Source organism: Mobula birostris, chromosome 5 (genome assembly GCF_030028105.1).
Source record: "Mobula birostris isolate sMobBir1 chromosome 5, sMobBir1.hap1, whole genome shotgun sequence".
Taxonomy (NCBI): Eukaryota; Metazoa; Chordata; class Chondrichthyes; order Myliobatiformes; family Myliobatidae; genus Mobula; species Mobula birostris.
The window spans coordinates 9,662,484-9,686,263 of NC_092374.1; the positions used below are offsets into that span (position 1 = coordinate 9,662,484).

The 23,780-nt window shown below is 47.7% G+C and overlaps 1 protein-coding gene across 1 annotated transcript in view; it reads right to left on the reverse strand.

The window, feature by feature from the left end:
- The window catches only part of LOC140197531 (max dimerization protein 4-like), a 32,969-nt gene extending 9,189 nt beyond the window's left edge, over window positions 1-23,780 (reverse strand). Inside the window, exons 1-3 of the mRNA XM_072257587.1 lie at window positions 23,549-23,780; window positions 23,321-23,408; window positions 3,868-3,897 (exon numbers count right to left, since the gene is read on the reverse strand). Of these exons, the coding sequence (XP_072113688.1) occupies window positions 3,868-3,897; window positions 23,321-23,408; window positions 23,549-23,612 (182 nt within the window). The 5' untranslated portion in view covers window positions 23,613-23,780. The remainder of the gene's footprint in view (window positions 1-3,867; window positions 3,898-23,320; window positions 23,409-23,548) is intronic.

Below are 23,780 nucleotides of genomic sequence, written 5' to 3' on the forward strand. Positions count from 1 at the left end.
GAGAGTCCCGAGGCTCCTGTACCTCCCTCCTAATGGCAGCAGTAAGAGAGCATGTTTCTGGATGGTGGGGGTCCCTGATGACAGATGCTGTTTTCCTGCAGCAACGTTCCGTGTGGATCTGCTCACCGGTGGGGAGGCCTTTAGCAGCACTGGACTGGGCTGTATCCACTGCTTTTGTGGGATTTTCTTTTTAAGGGCATTGGGGTTTCCACACCAGGCTGTGATGCAGTCAGTTAATATACGCTATTGAAGTTTGTTAAAGTTTTAGATGTCACGCCAAATCTGCGCAAATTGCTAGGAAGTAGAGGTGCTGTCGTGCTTTCTTCATAATTGCACTGATGTGCTGGGCCCACGACAGGTCCTCTGAAATGACTACATCGAGGAACTTAAAGTTGCTGACCCTCTCCACCCCAATCCTCCGATGGACCTCTGCTTTCCTCCTCGTCAATAACAGGCTCCTCGGCCTTGCTGACATTGAGTAAGAGGTGGATGTTACGGCACCACTCAACCAGGTTTTCGATCTTCCCCCTATTTTGCCCCATCACCTGTCTGTCCTTCCTCGCAGTCTCACCACACACTGCGGCTAAGCTGTCTTAATGATGGATACATTTCCGAGGCACTGACTTTTGAGGATGTCCTCAATAGTGGGGAGGCCGGTGGGAATGATGTTTGTGTCCAGGGTGCAATGAAATTCTGTACGCAGACATGAAACTCGCAGAGATAACAGTATACACGGTGAAATAAATACAGCAAGATAGACAGACACAGGATTGAGTTTGACGGCACAGAACTACTGTGCCGTGCCAATGGGTTTTGGGACCAACTAGTAAAGGAAGCCATTGAAATAAAACTAGAGGAAAAGAATTTTAAGAAAGATGAAGGTCTCGCTCTAAGTGGAATGACTATAAACAAGGTGGGGGAGTGGAAACCTGATTGGATGTGGATTGACCAATGAGGAGGGTCGGCCTACAGGGGTATAAATACCATCAGACCAGGTGGCAGAGTGGAAACCTGATTGGATGTGGATTGACCAATCAGGAGGGTCGGCCTACAGGGGTATAAATACCACCAGACCAGTTGGGAGAGTGGAAACCTGATTGGATGTGGATTGACCAATCAGGAGGGTCGGTCTACAGGGGTATAAATACCACCAGACTAGGCATCCCCCCTGATGAAGGTGGCAGAGTTTGTCATTGAAACGTCGGTTATAATCAATAGCTGTACCGGGTGGAAGCCTGAGAAGAGTTTATTCAAGATGATCAGAAAGCAGAACTGCGCAGAGACAGTCGTGCAGTCTGAGGTGGTGCAGAAATAAACACTCGAGTGGCAGTAACAGAGCCACTGAGAAAGGCAGCATCAACAGTCTGAGAGTGGCGCGGTAGCACAGCGGTTAGCGTTACATCATCACAGCGCCAGTGACCCGGTTAACGTAACACCATCACAGTGCCAGAGACCCGGGTTCGGGGGGGCGGGAGACGGCATCATCGTTTGTGTAGCAGGTAACGTAACACCATCACAGCGCTAATGACCCGGGTTCGGGGGGCGGGAGACAGCACCACCGTTTGTGTAGCAGTTAATGTAACACCATCACAGCGCCAGTGACCTGCATTCAATACCGCCACTGTCGCCATGACTGCGTGAGCTTCCTCTGAGTGCTCCAAACTCCAAAGGTGTACGGGTTAAGGTGAGTACCAGCTACGTTGGCGCCAGAAGTGTGCTAACAATTACAGGCTGTCCCCAGCACATCCTCGGACAGTGTTGGTGATTGACTCAAACGACGCACTTCAGTGTACATGGGACAAATAAAGTTAATCTTCTTTAATAATAACTGCATTTATAGAGTGTTTTTCATACCATGTCCAAAGCGCTTCACAATGGGATAAAGTGCAAACTTGAAAAAAAAATTAGAAATAAAACCATGAAAATAAAAGACAAAAAGATGTTAGTTAGAAGCAAGATTAAAGAAATAGGTTTCGAGATTAAATAAAGCCTATTTATGAGCTGGTGTTTAAAAGTGTCAACTCAGCCTCCATCCTTTATAGTTTTAGGCACTGAATTCCACAGTTTAGGAGTGCAGTTCGAAAAAGCTGACCTGCCGATTATCCTTTGAGGGAGGTAGTTTAAATTTAAGAGACAGGCAGAAGACCGCTGTCTGTCTCTGTCTCTCTCCAGTACAGTGCTTATACCGACTCCGGCAGTGAGGAAGCCACTGGTCATAACTCCAAACATCCAGTTTTCAAGACAGAGGGAGAGTGATGGCAACTGTCCATCCCCTTACCTCGAATTTCTATTTTTCCAACCTAAAAGGACGGTTTTACCTCATTCTGCATTAAATTCCATCCACCACGTCGCTGCCCAGTCACACACCCAGCCTACATTTCCCAGAACCTCCGAGCCATCCCCGTACTCTGCTATTTTCACAGTCGGCACTCTATCGGGAGCCGTCACAGCTTGGTACGGTGACTGCTCGGCTCAAGACGGCAGAGAAACATGTCCTCATGAAGCATCTCGGCCTGAAACGTTGACTGCTTATTCCCCTCACCGGATGCTGCCTGACCTGCTGCGTTCCTCCAGCATTTCGTGTGTTACAGAGAGATAACAACACACCCAGACAAACATGTAAACCAGCCTCCCTTCCAGTGTCGCCATCTCGGTAGAGCAGCCAGCATAACCAAAGGCACCACCCACATTATCTCTTCAGCCTCCCCCCCTACCATCAGGTGGAAGACTGCAAGATACAAAAGCCTGAAAGCACGTACCACCAGACCCAAGGACAGCATCAGACTCTCCAATGGACCTCATGGACAGAAAGACTGATTCTTGGCCTCACAATCCACCTCATTAAGATATTGTTTCTCTGTAGCTATCATATTTTATTCTGTACTGTTACTGTTTTACCTTGTACTACCTCAAGATTGTTTATTGTCAATCTTAAGACCATAACATATAGGAGCAGAATCAGGCCATTTGGCCCATCGAGTCTGCTCCGCCATTTCATCATAAGCTGATCTTTCTCCTTCTCTGGCTCAATCTCCTGCCTTATCCCTGTAACCCCTTCACGCCCTGACCAATCAAGAACTGATTAACCTCTGCCTTAAATATACCCAATGACTTAAGTCTCCTCAGCCCCCTGTGGCAACAAATTCCACAGATTCACCACTCTCTGGCTGAAGAAATTCCTCATCTCCGTTCTAAAATGACGTCCCTCTATTCTCAGTTCTCCATTCTCCCCACTTCAGTGCATGAGTGCAAAGGAGAACAGATGTTTGTTATTCCAGATCCAATACACCGTTAAAAAAACTCAGTAAGCATGAAAAACACAACAAAAATAGAATAAATATAAATATAAAAGCAAATGTAAAAAACACATTGTAACTGAATAAGGCCATAAATAGTTAATTTATATGCATAGGATTAATTTATGTCCATAGGGTTTATTTATATGCACAGGATTAATCTATGTACATTAATTTACAGCACAGGGATAATTAGTTTAAATACATAGACTAACAGTATGTACTCAATGCATAATGTAATAAGCTGATCTGATCTGTGTGAACAGTATGCAAGACAAGCTTTCACTGTATCTCAGGGTATGTGACAATAATAAACCAATACGAAGCTTGTTACCTGGGGAACAGGCTGTACATATAGATTGGCCCGGGTCACAGCCGAAGCCTCAGAGTCCTAGTACCAACCTTCTCCACAGGCAACTTCCTTCCTCCTGAAATGTCTCAATCACTGCTGCCAACTTTTCCTGCCAGCCCCCTGCCACCACGCGGCCCAAAGCATTTCCCATCCCACCAGTAACCAGGAGTCACGCAACCGGCTTGGATACCCAACGCTCGGTCACCGCTCCACACTCACCTGTGCTTTTCCAACTCATTATGCGAGGACCTGTGACAGAAACAAAAAAGGACATGTGTCAGGACCCAGTAAGTTCTTTCCCTAGCCAGAGGGTGATGAATCTCTGGAATTTGTTGCCACAGATGGATGTTCAGCCACTTCGGCTAGACAAGGCGGGCGTGTTATGTTAGCACCAGAATGTTCAATGTTCATGGTAAATGTATCAAAGTCCGGACGTACAAGTCACCATATACAACCCCGAGATTCGTTTTCTCATGGAAGAACAAAGAAATACAATTGAATCAAGCAAAAACTACAAAGAATGACAAGCAATCAATGAGCAAAAGAACAAAAACTCTGCAAGTACAATTAATAGTAAATAATCTTGAGAACGTGAGTTGTGGAGTCCTTGAAAGTGAGTCTGTAGGCAGAGTTTAGTGATCAGTTCAGTGAAGTGCTGCATGAAGTTCGGGAGCTTGTTGTTTGAGGGTAGTAACTTTTCCTGAATCTGGTGGAGTGGGACCAAAGGCTCCTGTATCTTCTTTCTGATGGTAGTAGTGAGAAGCGAGCATGGCTTGGATGGTGGGGGTCCTTGATGATGAGTGAGATTTACGCACGCACGCACACGCACGCACACACACACACAAACAATCACACATGTGTGTGCACATCATACACTACCCCGAGATCCCCACCATCCAGGCCATGCCATGTTCTGACAGCTCCCATCGGGCAGGAGGTACAGAAGCCTGAAGTTCCATAGCTCCAGGTCCAGGAACAGCTACTTGAAAAACCACGTTTCTGACTTTATTTGATAATCAAAGGCTACAATATAGAGGGTTCAGAGAATATTCAATAGAATGAGTCCGGGAATGAGAGGGTTAACAATTGAGGAACGTTTGTCCGCTCTTGGACTGTATTCCTTGGAGTTTAGAAGAATGAGGGGAGACCTCATAGAAACATTTTGAATGTTGAAAGGCATGGACAGAGTGGATGTGGCAAAGTTGTTTCCCATAATGGGGGAGTCTAGTACGAGAGGGCATGACTTAAGGATTGAAGGGCACCCATTCAGAACAGAAATGTGAAGAAATTTTTTTAGTCAGAGGGTGGTGAATCTATGGAATTTGTTGCCATGGGCAGCAGTGGAGGCCAAGTTATTGGGTGTATTTAAGGCAGAGACTGACAGGTATCTGAGTAGCCAGGGCATCAAAGGTTATGGTGAGAAGGCGGGGGAGTGGGACTAAATGGGAGAATGGATCAGCTCATGATAAAATGGTGGAGCAGACTCGATGGGCCGAATGGCTGACTTCTGCTCCTTTGTTTTATGGTCTTACAGTACAACAAAGAAAATCTTTCCTGTTTCGTAAACTTTTTCTCATCTGTCTTTATTCCAGCTGAGCGGCAACAAAGGCTACGTGCGCGGGAGCATTTCAGTTACTGCACGGCAGCTTAGAGGGAAGTGTTCTTGAAACAACCTGCACAACCCCAATCACTACCTCAGCATAGTAACAGTATGACCACCTTACACTGAACGTAATCCTTCTTGCGAGAATCGCCAACAATTTATGTTCACATTGTGCCAATCCGTAACTGTGACCGTGCTGCAAGTAAGTTTTTCATCGCAACTGTGCATATGAGCATACACTTGACAGAATCAGGATTATATCTTCATCTTATATGACGCAATTTTTTTTGTGTTTTTAATTTGTGGCCTTGTGTGGAACGACTTTGCCGTGTCGGGGGAAAAGCAAATCCTAACCCTCCCCCCACCCCCCGTCATGGGTAACATTCCGTATTCACACTGTGTCCTGTACACTTGGGCAGGGTGGGCGAGAACAAAGGGCTCAGACCAGACCAGTCTCCCGGTTCCAGCCTTCACCCTGACACCTCAAAACCACCCACCCCCCCAAAGCAAACTGCTGGGGGTACTCAGCAGGACAGGCAGGGACGGTCAACCTTTCAGGTCCAAACCTCGCAGGACTCCCAATGTGGGACCTGAAAATCCCCAGTTTTACCTCAGACTATATTTTCCTATTTCTTTAGAACAGAGAAACAGGAACAAGCCCTTCAGCCCACAAATGTCGTGCCAAATCTATTAAATTAGCAATCAAATGGCCAACTAAACTGATCCAATGTCCATATCCTTCCATCTTCCTCACATTCACATGTCTCTTGAAGTCCCAAATATTTCTGCCTCTACCACCACTCTAGGCAGTACATTCCAGACCCCACCACCTGTGTGTAAAAAACTTGCCCTTCACATCTCCTTTGCAATTGCTCCCTCTCACCTGCTTGCCCTCCAGTATTAGGACGTTTCAACCCCTGGAAAGAAAATGTCTGATTATCTATGTAGTTGTCTGGTCAAGATGGAGCCTGGCATACAATGTGCCTTCGGTCGACATCGTCTGGACAGACCATGAAACCATTTATTTCACTTCCTTTATGTCTTCTACGTTTGTTTTTTCATCTTGGATATAACCCTGGAACTGTTGGAGCCTGTGATCTGCTGTTTGGAGATTGTTTGGGTGTTCCAGCAGTCTGCAGTCTCCGAGAGAATTCCAGGAGGCAGAAGCAGTGTGCGTGACCCTCAAGGCTGGCAGACAGCAGGTCACGAGCCGATGCTCGACGCCATTTCGCCGATCAAAGCGACGAGGGACACTGAAACACTGAGGCGAATGCGGAAGTTTGGCGATCGGCTGGGTGCTTCAGCTCTCTGCAGTCTCCGAGGGGATTATGGGATTATTTAACTAAAGGCTCACATATTGACAGTGGAACAAGGCATTGAAGAAACTTTCAAATGAAACAATTTTGCCATCAGTACTTGCAATTGAATGCAACTGTTAAACATCGAACAGAAGTTTGGCGATCGTCTGGGTGCTTTAGCGCTCTGCAGTCTCCGAGAGGATTCCGGGAGAGAGAGGCAGCGTGTGTGAACCTCATGGCAAGCAGGCTGCAGGGCAGAGCGCAAGCCAATGTTTGTCTCCATTTCATCGATTAAAGCTCCCATTGTGTTCCACCAATTAAAGCAACAAGGGAGAACGAAACATCAAGGGAAATGCGGAAGGTGAGCGAAGGCTGCCTGCCTTTTGATGGCTGAGAATCGCTCTGCTATGCTACCGGAGAGGGGAGAGCCTGCCACTGTGCCCAAGGGAATGTTTCCCAGGTTTTCTGAGTTCTGGATGTGGACTTGGACTATAGACTTCATCAGTCTTACTTTCTATGTGTTTTTTCCCCTTGATCTTTCTTGTTTTTTTTGTGCGGGGGGAGGCGGTGATTCGGGGGTCAATATGCCCCTTCCATTTTATTCATTTTTTTGTGGGGGAGGAGGGATGGGGAGGGGGTCAATGTACCTGTTCCGTACGTGCAGGGAGGAGAGATTTAGGGGTTGATGATCTTGCTGCCTTACTTTCTTGGTTTCATGGCTACTGGACAGGAAGAATTTGAGTTGTATATTTTGATCATAAATGAACCTTTGAACCTCTTTTATGCCTCTCATAAACCTCTTATCAGATCTCCCCTCATCCTCCGCCACTCCAGAGAAGACCAGAGGATGTCCAACCTCTAAATCCAGGCCACATCTGACACCCTTGGTATTAATTCAGAGATACAGCTGGGTCACAGGCCGTTCTGGCCCAGCAAGCCTGTGCTGCCAGTTTACTCACGTGACCACTGAATCCTACATCTGGACTGTGGGAGGAAACCCAAGCAGTCACGGGAAGAACGAGCAAACACCTCAGAGACAGTGGCGGGAATTGAACTCTTGATCGTCAATGTTACACACTAAAGTTGATATTTATTCTTATTTTGTCAATGAAAAACTTACTTGCAGCAGCACCACAGGCACGTAGCATCAGGTAAGTGGCATTCAGAACAAAAAACTTCAATTAAATATAATATAAAGTTTTCGCAAAATAGAACAAATTGGTGCAAAGCAGCCATAGTGTATGTTATTTTGCAATCACAAAAACATCATGACAGTGGGTTTAGGAGTCATTAGCAGCTTGACGAGACTTGGTCACTGGCAAATTTCTACAGATCTACCCTGGACAGCATCGGAACTGGTTGGGTCACTGTCTGGTCTGGAGGGGCCACTGCTCAGGGTCAGAAAGTTGTAAACTCAGCCAAGCTCCATCACGGGCACCGGCCTCCCGAACATAGAGGGCACCTTCCAAAGGGGATGCCTCAGAAAGCCGGGGTCCAATATTAAGGGCCCTCACCATTCAGGACGTGCCCGCTTCAGCGAGGAGGGACAGGAGGCCTGAAGACACACACTCAGCGACTCTGAAACAACCATCAGATAGCTGAACAGACAATGAACCCATGAACACCACCTCATTATTTCTTTTTCTGCTGTCTTTTTGCACTGCTTAATTTTTAAATATATTTCTCATTGCATTGTATAGTTTTGTATTATGCTTTGCACTGTACTTCTGCCAGAAAACAACACATTTCACAAACTATGCTGGGAATATTAAACCTAATTCTCATGTGTCACTTATGTTCAGTTCAGTTAATGTAATTTATGTGTAAAATGTACTGCTGCTTCATCGAGCTAACTTTCGTGGTATGTCTACCCATGACAATAAACGTGATTCCAGCCCTAACTTACACACCAGGGACAATTACCAGCAGCCGATTAAACCAAAGACCCATGTCTTTGGGACGTGGGAGGAAACTGGGAGTGCCTCAAGCCTCAATGACCCCCAGCGCTCCACAGCGCCCGAGGCCGGAATCGAACCCGGGTCTCCAGTGGGGAGTCGGTGGCTCTACCCACCACGCTGCCCCGACAGGCCTTCCTCTCGGGTTGGCTGACCACCATTATCCCCGCCTCCACCCCCCCCCCCCACAAGGTTCAGACCCTGGGGACGCGGAGACTCTATCTATCCAAACTGCCCACCGCTGGACCCAACACCACCCACGAACAGCCCGAAGCAGACTCACGGTTATTATCACTGACAAATGTGTTGTTTTGTGGGAGCGGTCCAGTGAAATACATACAGATGACCATAACCTACAAAATAAATACATAGTGCAAAAACAAAATCAAAATAGTGAGGTGGTGTTCACAGGCCGTTCAGAGATCTGATGGCAGAGGAGAACAAACTGTTCCTAAAATATTGAGTGTGTGTCTTCAGGCTCCTGTACCTCCTCCTCAGTGTTTCGAGGGGATGTCCTGAATGGCGGGGGTCTTAATGATGGATGCTGCCTATTTGAGGCATCAGCTTCTGAAGATGCTGGGGAGGTTACTGTCCAAGAGTGAGACGGCTGGGTTTACCTCGGCAGCTTTTTTCCCATCCTGGGCACTGGTGCCGCAATACCTGGCTGTGATGAACTTACCGGGCACCATCCCTGGACACCAATGTTTACCGGGAGGCGATGAGTGCAGAGGTCACACACTAATATACAGAGGTCAGCCCCTCCATTCACACACGTGAACAGACCTCTCCGATTCCCTACCCTGTCCCTCTGCACAGTAGAGCAGAGAGGAGGAACTGCCTCTATAGCTCCACACGAAGGAAGCAACTGGCCTGCCTGCCTTCATCGGTCAGGGCACGCAGTATGGGAGTTGGGATATCAAATTACAGCAGTCCAAACTGCTGGGCGGACCGCACAGAGTGCCGTGTGCAGTTCTGGTCTGTCGTTTACTGGACTCGGTTCACACAAGGTCGTTACCAGGGCTGGAAAGTTTGAATTATAAGGAGAGACTCTTACCCTTACAGAGGTTTATAGGGCTGAACAGTAGTGTAGTGGCTAACATAAACACTTTTACAGCAGTGGTCCCCAACCACCAGGCCGCAAGGAAACGATATGCTCGATCCCCACAGCTGTCTGTAAGGTGTGTGTATGCTTTCCCATTGGGTTTCCTCCTGGGACTTCACTTTCCTCCCACATCACAAAGCCATACGGTTAAGATTAGGGTTAGTAAGCTGACCTCCAAGAGGACCACAGCCTTATCATGGTTTGTAGGCTTGCATGCCTCAATGACTCTGAGAGCTATGTTGGCCGGAGGCAGGGCTTTATGTTTTGGCTCTTGATAGGGTCACCCGTGCCAACAAGGTCAAAGGGTAGAGGCCAGGCTAAGAGTAATCCACCGGCCATCCGTGTTCGGGGGTTCAGCTCAGGGCTAACAACCCTGTCTGGTCAAACAAAGCTGTTACTGAAACAGCAACGAAGAATCCTTCTACATCTGAGTGCAACGGTATTCCTGGGTCTCCAGCAGGGACGTGCATAACTGACAGCCATGAAAACCGAGGGGAAGCTACCAGCACGATGAAGGAAGCAGTGAACATTGTCAGGAGATGCAGGACCTTCACTGCTGCCCAAAATGCCAGCCGCATAACAGGCAGCAAGTAATCTGTGGGCATGCTACGTTGGCACCAGAAGTGCGGCACGATTCCTCTTCCGAATTTCTTTAAATTGTAATTCATAGTAACTTTTCATATATTGCAGCCACACAAAAAATTAATTTCAGGCTGCCCCCCAGCACAAACCTTGCTGATTTGATGTGACGCAAACAACACATTACACTGCATGCTTTGATGTACCAGACAAATCAAGCTAATATTGCGGGGTGTGGATGAAGTGGATGGTTGCAATCTATCTCCAGGACACTCTTGTAAAAAGTAGAAGGGGAATGATCGAAAGGGAATCTGAGGGGCAACTTCCACACAGGGAAGAACGAACTGCCTTCGGAAGTGGTAGATGCAGGTATAACTATAGTCAACCTTTTAGGAACAGCTTCTTCCCCTTTGACATCAGATTTCTGAATGGCCCATGAACACAACCTCACTATTCCTCTTTTGAACTTTTTTTAAAATGTTAATTTTACTTAAAAAAAAATACAACATGGTAACAGGCCCTCTGGTGCAATGAGCCCACGCTGCCCAATTACCCCCAAGTGACCAATTAACCTACAAACCCGTACTGTACACCTTTGGACTGTGGGAGGAAACCAGAGCGCCCAGAGGAAACCCACACAATCACGGGGAGAAAGTACAAATTCCTTACACACAGCGGCGGGAATTAAACCCGGTTGCTGACATTGAGGTTAACTGCTACGTGATCATTGTTTTTTTTTATTGTAACTTATAGGAATTTTTTATATAGAACCATACAACACTACAGCACAGAAAACAGGCCATTCGGCCCTTCTAGTCCGTGCCAAAACTTTGTTACAAAAACGGTAAAATTCACCACAAATGTCAATGATAATTGTGATTCTGAACATTCAGAAGTGATTTGGACAAGTACACAGATAGGAAAGAGTTAAAAACATGGGCCAGACACAGGCAAATTGGAAATTGGTTTACGATTGTAACATTATTGGGAGACTGAAACACACCTGAGACGAGCTCTGGCCGGCAGCTGAGTCAGCGTGGATGAGTTATGTCAAAAGGCACAACCATAATCACTAATTCAGCAACACCGCATCAGAATCAGGTTTAATCTCACCCACCACGTCCTGAAATTTGTTGTTTTACGGCAGCAGTACAGCGTGATACAAAAAAATTACCGTAAGTTACCAATAGAAATACAAAACTCTAAATAAATAGCACACAAGTTCACGGACTGTTCAGAACTTTTGTTCTGTTTCGTGCCCCTTCTTGTGAAAACTGCGAAATCTGCGTGTTTCGTATCCTTGTGCCTACCAGCAGAGTTTCCCTTTACACCCGTGCGAGTATGGAACTCAGAGGGTGGTGGGAGTGCGCAACCAGCTGCCAGCGCAAGTGTGGACGTGCGGTCGGCTTAGCTATCTGGACAGCTACATGGACGGGAGAGCTGTGGTCTGGGTGCAGGTCAATGGTGCAGCCTGGACTAGATGGGCTGAAGGGTCTGCCCCGGTGCTGTAGTGTCCTATGGTTCTATGAACAATAAATACCAGCGTAGTCGTGGGCTGAGCCAGAAGGTCCTGTTACCATGCTAGCTCTTCAATAATAGCTACATAAACTCAAAAGTTTAGAGTTACTATCAAAGTATGTAAAACATAAATCCTCTTCTCGACTTTGAATCTGACCCGAGTTCATTGCACACAAGAGTCCAAGGTCCAGGAGGGAGTCTGTGTCCCTCACGAAAGCTGACGTCTCCAGGGAAGAGGTGACATACCCAGACCTGGTCTTCCAGGGGCCGACAGTCAAGTTACAACAAAGGGCAGACAACTACGTGAATAGAATCACTCGCCAGGGTGACTCAGCCTCCAGTCATCGCAAGGACCAGGAACACCTCCACATCTGACAGGCTGACTACCCACAAGAAACTCTGGCAGCACACAACCAGGGAGGTGGATTTGCAGGGTAATTCACAATGCAAACACATGGAACACTCCTTCCTGACTTAGAACCTGGAATGGGCCCTTGGGCCTGCAGCGAGATGAAACCAATCTTTCCTGTCAGCGCACATTTACTCATGTCAATTATTATTTTATTTTGAGACACAGCATGGTAACAGGCCTGTCCGGCCGCAAGAGCCTGTGCCACGTGACTAACCTGCTCGTATTTGAAGTGTGGGAGGAAACTGCAGCTTTCCTGAGGAAACCCGTGTGGCGATGGGGAGAACAAACTCCTTACAGACAGCCGAGGGAATTGAACCCAGGTCACCAGTGCTATAACAGCGTCACGCTATCTGCTACGCCATGATTCACCCCCGCCCACTGCTCCTTACACATTCCCCTGCCTTACTGAATGCCTGCTGGACACCTCTGATGTATCTGCCTGCACCACCGTCCCTGGCTCGCCCCAGGAACTCACAACTCTGTAAAGAAAAACTTGCCAGCACCACCCTTTAAAACTTCACCACCTCTCATAAGAAACGCACGTCCTCCATATCCAACATTTCTACCCAGGGTAAAAGATTCCCACTGTCCACTATATTTACACCTCCCATCTCAGTACAGGAGGAGCAAGAAGGACACAAGTTCATCAGGGAAATGACAAAAGTCCTGGCAGAAGCACGAAACAAGACACTAACTGGCTCTCAATGGAAAACTCTATTAACAGTAACACTGAACCTATCGACTGCGGGATCGGAGCCGAGGGGCAAACTGCAGACCCAGGAATCAACGCTCACAACCACCGATAACCAGGGGAGATCAGTCAGCTATCCGGTCGGCCGGGACCCAGTGGAGACCAGCGTGACAGCCGACCAAGCAGAATAATGAGTCAAGACTCCAACACTCAGCTGACACAACACTCAGCTGTGCACTGATGAGGTCACCTCGACTGGTGACAAAATGTCTGCGACCCAACCTCGAGGCTCGGCGAATAACCCTACAAACAAGCCTCCCTGCTATAAACCTCCCAGGTTAGGAAGGATCTTAAGAGTAGGTTCAAAGGTCAGCACAACACGGTGGGACGAAGAGCCTGCAATGTGCGTAAAGTTAAATACTCCTTGTTTGATGACGCTCTTCAGCGTCTAACACACCAACCCTGGTGTCTGCTGCTCTCATAATCCAGCAGCATCCAATTTAAATTCACTCCTGCACACTTAGGACATAGAACATTTACGTCTCCTCATTTCTGTCCTGGGGAAAAGTCTCTGGCTGTTCACTCTATCTATGCCTCTTATCATCTTGTACACCTCTATCAAATCACCCCTCATCCTCCTTCTCTCCGAAGTGTAGCCCACTCAGCCTTTCCTCGTAAAACGTGCTCGCTAATCCTGGTAAATCTCTGACCCCTCTCTAAAGCTTCTACTTCCCTCCTATAATGAGGCAACTGCAACTGAACTCAATACTCCAAGGGTGGTCTAACCAGGGTTTTATAGAGCTGTAACATTACCCCACAGTTCTTGAACTTAATCCCCGACTGATAAAAGGCCAATTTACTGTACGCCTTCTTAACCACCCTGTCAACGTGTCTGGCACCTTTGAGGGTTGTCTGTTCCTCCACACTGTTAAAATAATCCTGCCAGTAACCCTGTACCACCAAGCAGTAGGGAGATAAGGACTAAACTAGCCCGGAAAATCTCCCAAAGACGATTTAAGTGGAAAGGAAAATGAAATATTGAACATGCTGCAAAGTAGATAAGATAAAAGAGGAGAATTAAGTCATTCAGCCCATTGAGTCTGCAGGCCATTCCATCATGGCTGATTTATTATCCCTCTCAACCCCATTCTCCTGCCTTCTCTCCGTAACCTTGGACACCCTTACTAATCAAGAACCGACCAACCTCCGCTTTAAATATACCCAATACATGGCCGTTTGTGGTAATGAATTCCACATGTTCAGCACCCTCTGTAGGTTCAATAAAGAAATCCCTCCTCATCGCTGTTCTAAACAGGCATCCTTTTATTTTGAGGCTGTGCCCTCTGGTCGTAGACTCCCCCATGTTGGAAATGCTCAGAGGGTCAGGCAGCATCCGTGGTGAGAGAGTAAAGCTGATGTAGATCAGCTGCTGCACCAAACGCCTCTCTTCCCAGACTATGCCCCAAGCCGGGTGGACGGAAGTTGGCTAGTCCACTGAGTTCACTGTGTCTGTCTCAGAGACTCCCATAGCTGGTCTCACCGTCTCTGCTCTGTGACCAAGCCACTGCTGCTTACGTCCTCCTTCGGCTAGTCACCCAGGCGTCTCCTTCACCCCCGCCCTGGCAGGCTGTACATTCCACACCCCAATCACACTCCTCTGGTTCAACTTGCCAATTACCTCCGATAGAGTCACAGTGTGAGACTGCACGGAAACAGGCCATTCGGCCCAATTTGTCCATGCTGACCAAGTTGTCCAACCGCTCCCTACGTTTGACCTACATCTTTCTCGGGCTTCTTAACCTGCTTTATGTCATGGACCGCTTCTCAAAATAATGTATTTAAATACATAAATAAATTACACAGGATTACAAAAGAAACCAATTATGTTGAAATAGCCAAAAACAACTTTGTGATATAGTGATATATGTGCTTTTTTATTAATCCATGAAGTAACAAGAATATACATTTAAAATAAAGGCAAGTTAGAAATAAATCTCATTTTTTAAGGATGTAAATTTTCTCCCATCCAAGTTCATGCACCTGTCCAAGTACCATCACTACTTTTCACAGTACAGGTCGACCTTCACTAATCTGACTACCTGTAATCTGGTTCCTTCGATAATCCGGCACTGATTATGCTCAATGTGATCCTTCTGTAATTCGGCATTTTCACTAATCCGGCACTCCTCAGGTCCCAGTGGTGCTGGATCAGTGAAGGTCAACCTGTACTTACTTAATATTTTTATATCTACTTCTCTCTGTAACTCATAGTTTTTATTATTACATATTACAATGTACTGCTGCCACAAAACAACAAATTTCATGACATATACCGGTGTTATTAAACCTGATTCTGATTCCATAATTACATTTCCCTCTACCACTTCCTGTACAGTTCCCCAGGCTCACAGGATTTAGTAATATCATTCCTCTAACAGGGTGATCAAAACTCCAAGTGCTGCCTCACCAACGACTTATATAATGGCAAGCAAGAAACCAACATTTTCGCTCTTTGTGGTGATCCTTTGACTCTCTCCATTCGTGTTGGAATGAATACAATGACCGAGTCTCTACCAAGCATACTGGCAAGTCCCAGACCAGAGCCAACACAACCTGGTTAAATGACCTGCAGTTTGTGTTATTTACCCACCACCCTCTCCATAAATTCTGTTTTAAATTTCCTCCCCCTTCACCTTAAACCCATGCCTCAGGTCCTCTCACTTTGGACGTCCCCACCCTGGGTATAATCTACTTCAGGTTCAGGAACAGGTATTACCCTACAACCATCAGGCTCTTGAACCGACGCGGGTAACTCCACTCTCCACGATCCCAAACTGATTCCTAGACATACACACTCACTCGCAACTAACCTGCGAAAGAAGACAAACCGTGTAAATAAAAAATAACACTTAGAACGTAAAGAAAGTGAGTGTGTAGGTCGAAGAATCAGTTGGGATCGTGAAGAGTGAAGTTATCTACGTTGGTTCAGGTGCCTGATGGTCACGTAGCATCAGAAGGCACAGCCTTAGAAATAGGAGGGCGTCTGTTGAGAATGGAGATGAATAGGAATTTCTTTAGCCAGAGAGTGGCAAATCTGTGGAATTCATCGCCACAGACGGCTGTGGAGGCCAGGTCATTGGGGGTATATTTAAAATGGAGGTTGATAGGTTCATGAATAGTCAGGGTGTGAAAGATTATGGAGAGAAGGTAGGGGAACAGGATTGAGAGGGATAATAAACCAGCCATGATGGAATGGCAGAGCAGGCGCGATGGGCCAAATGGCCTAATTCTGCTCCCATGTCTTATGGTCTAGTCTTTGTCTGTTCATGTACAGATTTTTGCGAAGTTCTGATGTATTTATTTTTTCCTGTAAATGCCTGCAAGAAAATGAATATTTTCACAACATAAACACAAAAGAATGTGCAGAGGCCGAAAACCTGAGCAACACACACAGACTGCTGGAGGAACTCAGCAGGTCAGGCAGCATCTATGGAGGGGATTAAACATCTTCATGCCAAGACGCTTCATCGGTACAGGATAGGAAGAAGCCAGAGTATGCTGACATATACGTACTTAAATAGTAAATTTACTTTGAACCCTCCTCTTTAATTCTAAACAACAGGAATTCTGCAGATGCTGGAAATTCAAACAACACACATCTTTAATTCTATCAACACACATCAAAGTTGCTGGTGAACGCAGCAGGCCAGGCAGCATCTGTAGGAAGAGGTGCAGTCGACGTTTCAGGCCGAGACCCTTCGTCAGGACTAACTGAAGGAAGAGTGAGTAAGAGATTTGAAAGTGGGAGGGGGAGGGGGAGATCCAAAATGATAGGAGAAGACAGGAGGGGGAGGGATGGAGCCAAGAGCTGGACAGGTGATTGGCAAAAGGAGATACGAGAGGATCATGGGACAGGAGGTCCGGGAATAAAGACAAGGGGGGAGGGACCCAGAGGATGGGCAAGGGGTATATTCAGAGGGACAGAGGGAGAAAAAGGAGAGTGAGAGAAAGAATGTGTGTATAAAAATAAGTAACAGATGGGGTACGAGGGGGAGGTGGGGCATTAGCGGAAGTTAGAGAAGTTGATGTTCATGCCATCAGGTTGGAGGCTACCCAGACGGAATATAAGGTGTTGTTCCTCCAACCTGAGTGTGGCTTCACCTTTACAGTAGAGGAGGCCGTGGATAGACATGTCAGAATGGGAATGGGATGTGGAATTAAAATGTGTGGCCACTGGGAGATCCTGCTTTCTCTGGCGGACAGAGCGTAGATGTTCAGCAAAGCGGTCTCCCAGTCTGCGTCGGGTCTCGCCAATATATAAAAGGCCACATCAGGAGCACCGGACGCAGTATATCACCCCAGTCGACTCACAGGTGAAGTGTTGCCTCACCTGGAAGGACTGTTTGGGGCCCTGAATGGTGGTAAGGGAGGAAGTGTAAGGGCATGTGTAGCACTTGTTCCGCTTACAAGGATAAGTGCCAGGAGGGAGATCAGTGGGGAGGGATGGGGGGGACGAATGGACAAGGGAGTTGTGTAGGGAGCGATCCCTGCGGAATGCAGAGAGAGGGGGGGAGGGAAAGATGTGCTTAGTGGTGGGATCCCGTTGGAGGTGGCGGAAGTTACGGAGAATAATATGTTGGACCCGGAGGCTGGTGGGGTGGTAGGTGAGGACCAGGGGAACCCTATTCCTAGTGGGGTGGCAGGAGGATGGAGTGAGAGCAGATGTGCGTGAAATGGGGGAGATGCGTTTGAGTGCAGAGTTGATAGTGGAGGAAGCGAAGCCTCTTTCTTTAAAAAAGACATCTCCCTCGTCCTGGAATCTTTAATTCTATACAGGTTTCGCCTATAGCCCCAATCTCAGTTCCACCTGTGTTATTAAAAATAACTGAAAACAGGCGTTTTTTAAAGTTTGGAGATGTAGCTCAAAAACATGCCCTTCCAGGACAACGAGCCCACACTACCTAACCGCACCCAAGTGACCAATCATCCTACTAACCCACACGTGTTTGGACTGTGGGAGGGAACCGGAGCACCCGGAGGAAACCCCTGCGGTCACGGGGAGAACGTACAAACTGCCCGCTTGGGCTGTAAAGCTATCGTGCCACCCCAGATCAGGGTAATCACTGACCTCTGCCTCACCCCTGCCCCCTTCAGTCCTCACACTGGGTCATCACCATCCCTCAGCCTCCACAGACGCCCCCCGACCCGCAGAGTTCCTCTAGTAGTTTGCCGCTACTCCACATCCCAGCGTCTGCGGCTTCCCGTCTCTCGGGAGATGTTGACTCTGGTCTGGGCTCGTCACCAGGACGGCAAGGTAATGTAACGGTTAAAAGTATCACCATTCAAGATTGCTACCCCGGATCTGATAAAAACCACAAGATAAACAACACAATAATAGCTTAAAAAACACAATAAATATAAAATGATGAGAGGCATAAATATAATGACGAGAGACATTGACTGTGTGGATAGTCAGAGGCTTTTTCCCAGGGCTGAAATGGCTAGCACAAGAGGGCACAGTTTTAAGATGCTTGGAAGCAGGTACAGAGGAGAAGTCAGGGGTAAGCTGTATTTTTTTTTAAAACGCAGAGAGTGGTGAGTGCGTGGAATGGGCTGCTGGTGACGGTGGTGGAGGTGGAAACGATAGGGTCTTTTAGGACACTCCTGGATAGGTACATGGAGCTTAGAAAAATAGAGGGCTATGGGTAACCCGAGGTCATTTCTAAGGTAAGAACATGTTCGGCACAGCATTGTGGGCTGAAGGGCCTGTATTGTGCTGTAGGTTTTCTACGTTTCTAAATACACAGGATAGCTTACATACACAGATTGTTTGTCAACAAAGTGACACTTGGCACAGGAGAGTGGGACAGACAGTCCATGAGCAGGGTGTGTGGGACTATCCCTGAAGGGAGTGGGACAGACAGTCCATGAGCAGGGTGGGTGGGATTGTCCCTGATGGGAGTGGGACAGACGGTCCATGAGCAGGGTGGGTGGGATTGTTCCTGATGGGAGTGGGACAGACGGTCCATGAGCAGGGTGGGTGGGATTGTCCCTGATGGGAGTGGGACAGACGGTCCATGAGCAGGGTGGGTGGGATTGTCCCTGATGGGAGTGGGACAGACGGTCCATGAGCAGGGTGGGTGGGATCCTCCCTAATGGGAGTGGGACAGACGGTCCATGAGCAGAGTGTGTGGGATTGTTCCTGATGGGAGTGGGACAGACGGTCCATGAGCAGAGTGTGTGGGATTGTCCCTGATGGGAGTGGGACAGGCGGTCCATGAGCAGGGTGTGTAGGATTGTTCCTGATGGGAGTGGGACAGACGGTCCATGAGCAGAGTGTGTGGGATTGTTCCTGATGGGAGTGGGACAGGCGGTCCATGAGCAGGGTGTGTGGGATTGTTCCTGATGGGAGTGGGACAGACGGTCCATGAGCAGGGTGTGTGGGATTGTCCCTGATGGGAGTGGGACAGACAATCCATGAGCAGGGTGGGTGGGATTGTCCCTGATGGGAGTGGGACAGACGGTCCATGAGCAGGGTGGGTGGGATTGTCCCTGATGGGAGTGGGACAGACGGTCCATGAGCAGGGTGGGTGGGATTGTCCCTGATGGGAGTGGGACAGACAGTCCATGAGCAGGGTGGGTGGGATCCCTCAGGATAGGAGTGGGACAGACGGTCCATGAGCAGGGTGTGTAGGATTGTTCCTGATGGGAGTGGGACAGACGGTCCATGAGCAGGGTGTGTAGGATTGTTCCTGATGGGAGTGGGACAGACGGTCCATGAGCAGGGTGTGTGGGATTGTCCCTGATGGGAGTGGGACAGGCGGTCCATGAGCAGGGTGGGTGGGATTGTTCCTGATGGGAGTGGGACAGACGGTCCATGAGCAGGGTGTGTGGGATTGTTCCTGATGGGAGTGGGACAGACGGTCCATGAGCAGGGTGTGTGGGATTGTCCCTGATGGGAGTGGGACAGACAATCCATGAGCAGGGTGGGTGGGATTGTCCCTGATGGGAGTGGGACAGACGGTCCATGAGCAGGGTGGGTGGGATTGTCCCTGATGGGAGTGGGACAGACGGTCCATGAGCAGGGTGGGTGGGATTGTCCCTGATGGGAGTGGGACAGACAGCCCATGAGCAGGGTGGGTGGGATCCCTCAGGATAGGAGTGGGACAGACGGTCCATGAGCAGGGTGTGTGGGATTGTTCCTGACATTGCTGGCCTTCTTTCCTTGAAGGTGGGCAGGCTGGTGCAGATGACGTACTGGGCAGTTCTGACTACCCTTGTACAGCCCAGCAGAGTGAGGTCAGGATGTAACCAGAGGTCTCTACGCACTGGGCTGGGGGATAGTGCGAGGTAGGAGATTGCGCCTGTCATCAAGACCAAGTCTGAAGTGCCAAACCCACCCACCCCAGCTCCCCCTCACCTGTCAGCTCGAACTCCTTCCCCTCCCACCACTTCCTTATTCTGGCTACTGCCCCCTTCCTTTAAAGTCTCGAAGAAGGGTCTCAGCTCGAAACATCGTCTCTTAATTCCTCTCCTGCCCGACCTGCTGAGTCCCTCCAGCACGTTGTGTGTGTATTACTCCAGATTTCCCGCATGTTCTGTGTGATATTCCGGATTTCCCGCATGTTCTGTGTGATATTCCGGATTTCCAGCACGTTGTGTGTGATATTCCGGATTTCCAGCATGTTGTGTGTTTGTTACTACGGATCTCCAGCATGTTGTGTGTGAGTCACTCTGGATTTCCAGCATGTTGTGTGTGTGTGTTACTCCGGATTTCCAGCATGTTGTGTGTGTGTTACTCTGGATTTCCAGCATGTTCTGTGTGATACTCCGGATTTCTAGCATGTTGTGTGTGTGTTACTACTGATCTCCAACATGTTCTGTGTGCTACTCCGGATTTCCAGCACATTGTGTGTGTGTTACTCTGGATTTCCAGCACGTTGTGTATGATATTCTGGATTTCCAGCATGTTGTGTGTGTGTTACTCCGGATTTCCAGCATGTTGTGTGTGAGTCACTCTGGATTTCCGGCATGTTCTGTGTGTGACTCCGGATTTCCAGCATGTTCTGTGTGTTACTCTGGATTTCCAGCATGTTGTGTGTGACTCCGGATTTCCAGCATGTTCTGTGTGTTACTCTGGATTTCCAGCATGTTGTGTGTGTCACTCCGGATTTCCAGCACGTTGTGTGTGAGTCACTCCGGATTTCCAGCATGTTCTGTGTGTGTTACTCTGGCTTTCCAGCATGTTGTGTGTGTTACTCCGGATTTCCAGCATCTGCAGAATCTCATATTCAAGTCAAAGTGGAGTTTATTGTCAAGTCCGTGTGTGCACAGGTGCAATGAAAAACTTATTAGCAGCAGACCTCACAGGCACAGAGCATCAGATAAACTGCTTTCACCAGAAACACATGAATTGTCAAATAATACATTTTTTACACGAAAAAACACCATTAGAATGAAAATAAAAACTATAGACAACTTTGCTCTGGTTTCTCCTGTCTGTATTACTTCCAGGACACCTCGTAAAACATAGAAGCACAATTAAGCCATTCAGCCCATCTAGTGTGTTCCACCATTCCTTCATGGCTGATTTATTATCCCTCCCAACCCCACATTCTCCTGCCTTCTCCCCATAATCTTTGATACCCTGACTAATCAAGAACCTATTAACCTCGGCTTTAAATATACTCCATCACCCGGCCACCACAGCCACGTGTGGCAAAGAATACCATAGATCCACCACCCTCTGGCTAAATAAACTCCTCCTCATCTCTGTTCTAAATGGACATCCCTCTATTCTGAGGCAGGTTTTTCTTTCCCACGCAGAGCGGTGGGTGCGTGAAGTGCCCTGCCAGGGGTGGTGGTAGTGGCAGATTCACGAGGGACTTTTAAGACATAGATGATAAAAAAAATGGAGGGCTTTGTAGGAGGGAAGCATTGGATTGATCTTAGAGTAGGTTAAAAGGTCAGCACATCATCATGGATTAAAGGGCCTGTACTGTGCTCTATGTTCTGTGTTGGGACATTCTGAGTGAAAGATCATCACACTAATACTTGAATAGAACCTATATGCAGAAGGGAAGCATTAGATTGATCTTAGAGTAGGTTAAAAGATCAGCAAAACATGGGCCAAAGGGCCTAATTCCGTTCCTATGTCTTATGGTCTTATGTTAAGAATATGGACATTCTGTAGGCAGAAGAGATTGCCCATTTCATTACTAATTTGACTGGATCAGCACAACACTGTGGGCCGAAGGGCCTGTTACTGTAATAGGGCGGCACGGCAGCATAGTGGTTAACAAAATGCTTTACAGTATCAGAAGCCAGGGTTCAATTCCCGCCGCTGTCTGCAAGAAGTTTGTATGTTCTCCTCCCCCTGACCACGAGGGTTTCCTCCGGGTGCCCCGGTTTCCTCCCAAAGACATACAGGTTGGGAGGTTAATTAGTCACTGTAATCCAGGGGGTTCCCGAACTGTTTTATGCCATGGACCCCTACCATTAACCGACTGGTGCACGGTCCCCAGGACGAGAACCCCCTGTTATAAACTGTCCCGTGATGAGGTTCGCGTTAAATCAGGGAGTTGTTGGGTGGCGTGGCTGAATCTCAATAAAAATAAGTAAGTAAATAAATAAATAAATAACTGGGGGGGGGGGGAAGAGAGATAGGTTGAGGTGGTGTTCATGGGTTTATTGTCCTTTCATAGGCGGCAAGATTGAAAAGGAAGCCAGGTAGATGAATGCGGTAGGCTGTGTTTGACGGGCCGAAGGGCTGCCGGTTGCTAGGGAACGGGGCCGGGGCCGCACGGGTTAACTGAACCAACGTGGAGCGAGCGGAGTCCGGCCGGCCGACCGGCGCTGGGGCGCATGCGCTGCGCCCGGCTGAGCGACAGACAAAAAAAATAGGAGCCGCGAATAAACAATCCTGGGAGAAAAAAAATAGCACTTTTCTTCTAAAGGCACGGGACGCAACATCAACCCGGCAGACCTTCCCCCGTATCCTGCATTTCATTTTTATCTTAATTGACTCTGTTAAATCAACATCACGTCCATAAACCCGAGATAATCAGTGCACTCGCTCGGATTGTTTAATAGCAGTTGCATTATTGTCCCCCTTCGTGACAAAAAATGCGTGCTTTCCAAATATTAATATTTGTATTTTAATATCATTTGCAGAGAAGAGAAAAACGTCAGTAATTCTAATTGCCAAGATTGTGCTTTTTTTGAAAAAAAAGCTTAAAAGAGGTCGTTCGGAATTAAATACACTGAGAAGAGGATAAGGAAATAAAGTGGAGGTATAGGATGGGGATTTGCCAGAGGAAGGCAACTGTCCTGTAAAATGACACTGAAAATATGCGAGTGAATATTGTACGCGTGGCAGTGTTTATATCCGAATCCGATCAAAACACGGCCAAGCCCAAATGGGGGAAAAATGGCGACTGGCGAAGATTAAAGAGCTCAAAGCACACATATATCTGACCCCCCTCCTCTGCAATTCCTCTCTTGGTCGTTTGTACCTGTTATTTGGGGTTTTCTTCGTTTTGGCTTTCTTCCTGTTGAATTCGACATCGCAAGGCAACGTCGACGCGTAACCATGTTCTGCTTCTGCAAGCAAAAGGAACAAAATACGATGAGAGTGCACTGTAGATCTTACTGTAAATAGGTGGAATACAGCTGTCTGCAACTGGTGTGGTAGGGGAGAAATGGGGAGAAAATTCTGCAAGTGCATTTCCAATCGCCTATACCTCTCTCTCGCCTCTCGATGTACTCAGCTGCTTCCAGCAAGGTTTGAATGTTAAAAAATGCCATTGCTATAAAAATAATTATCTTGCGATGCTTTAAAAAAAATTGCTGCCTATCGGAGCATTAGCATTGGAGATGAAGGGTGCAAAATAAAACTGTACGTGACTTGAGGGAGAGAGACAAGTTCTGTTACACTTCACCTCAACCTAGCCTGATGACAAGCCCAGATGCATT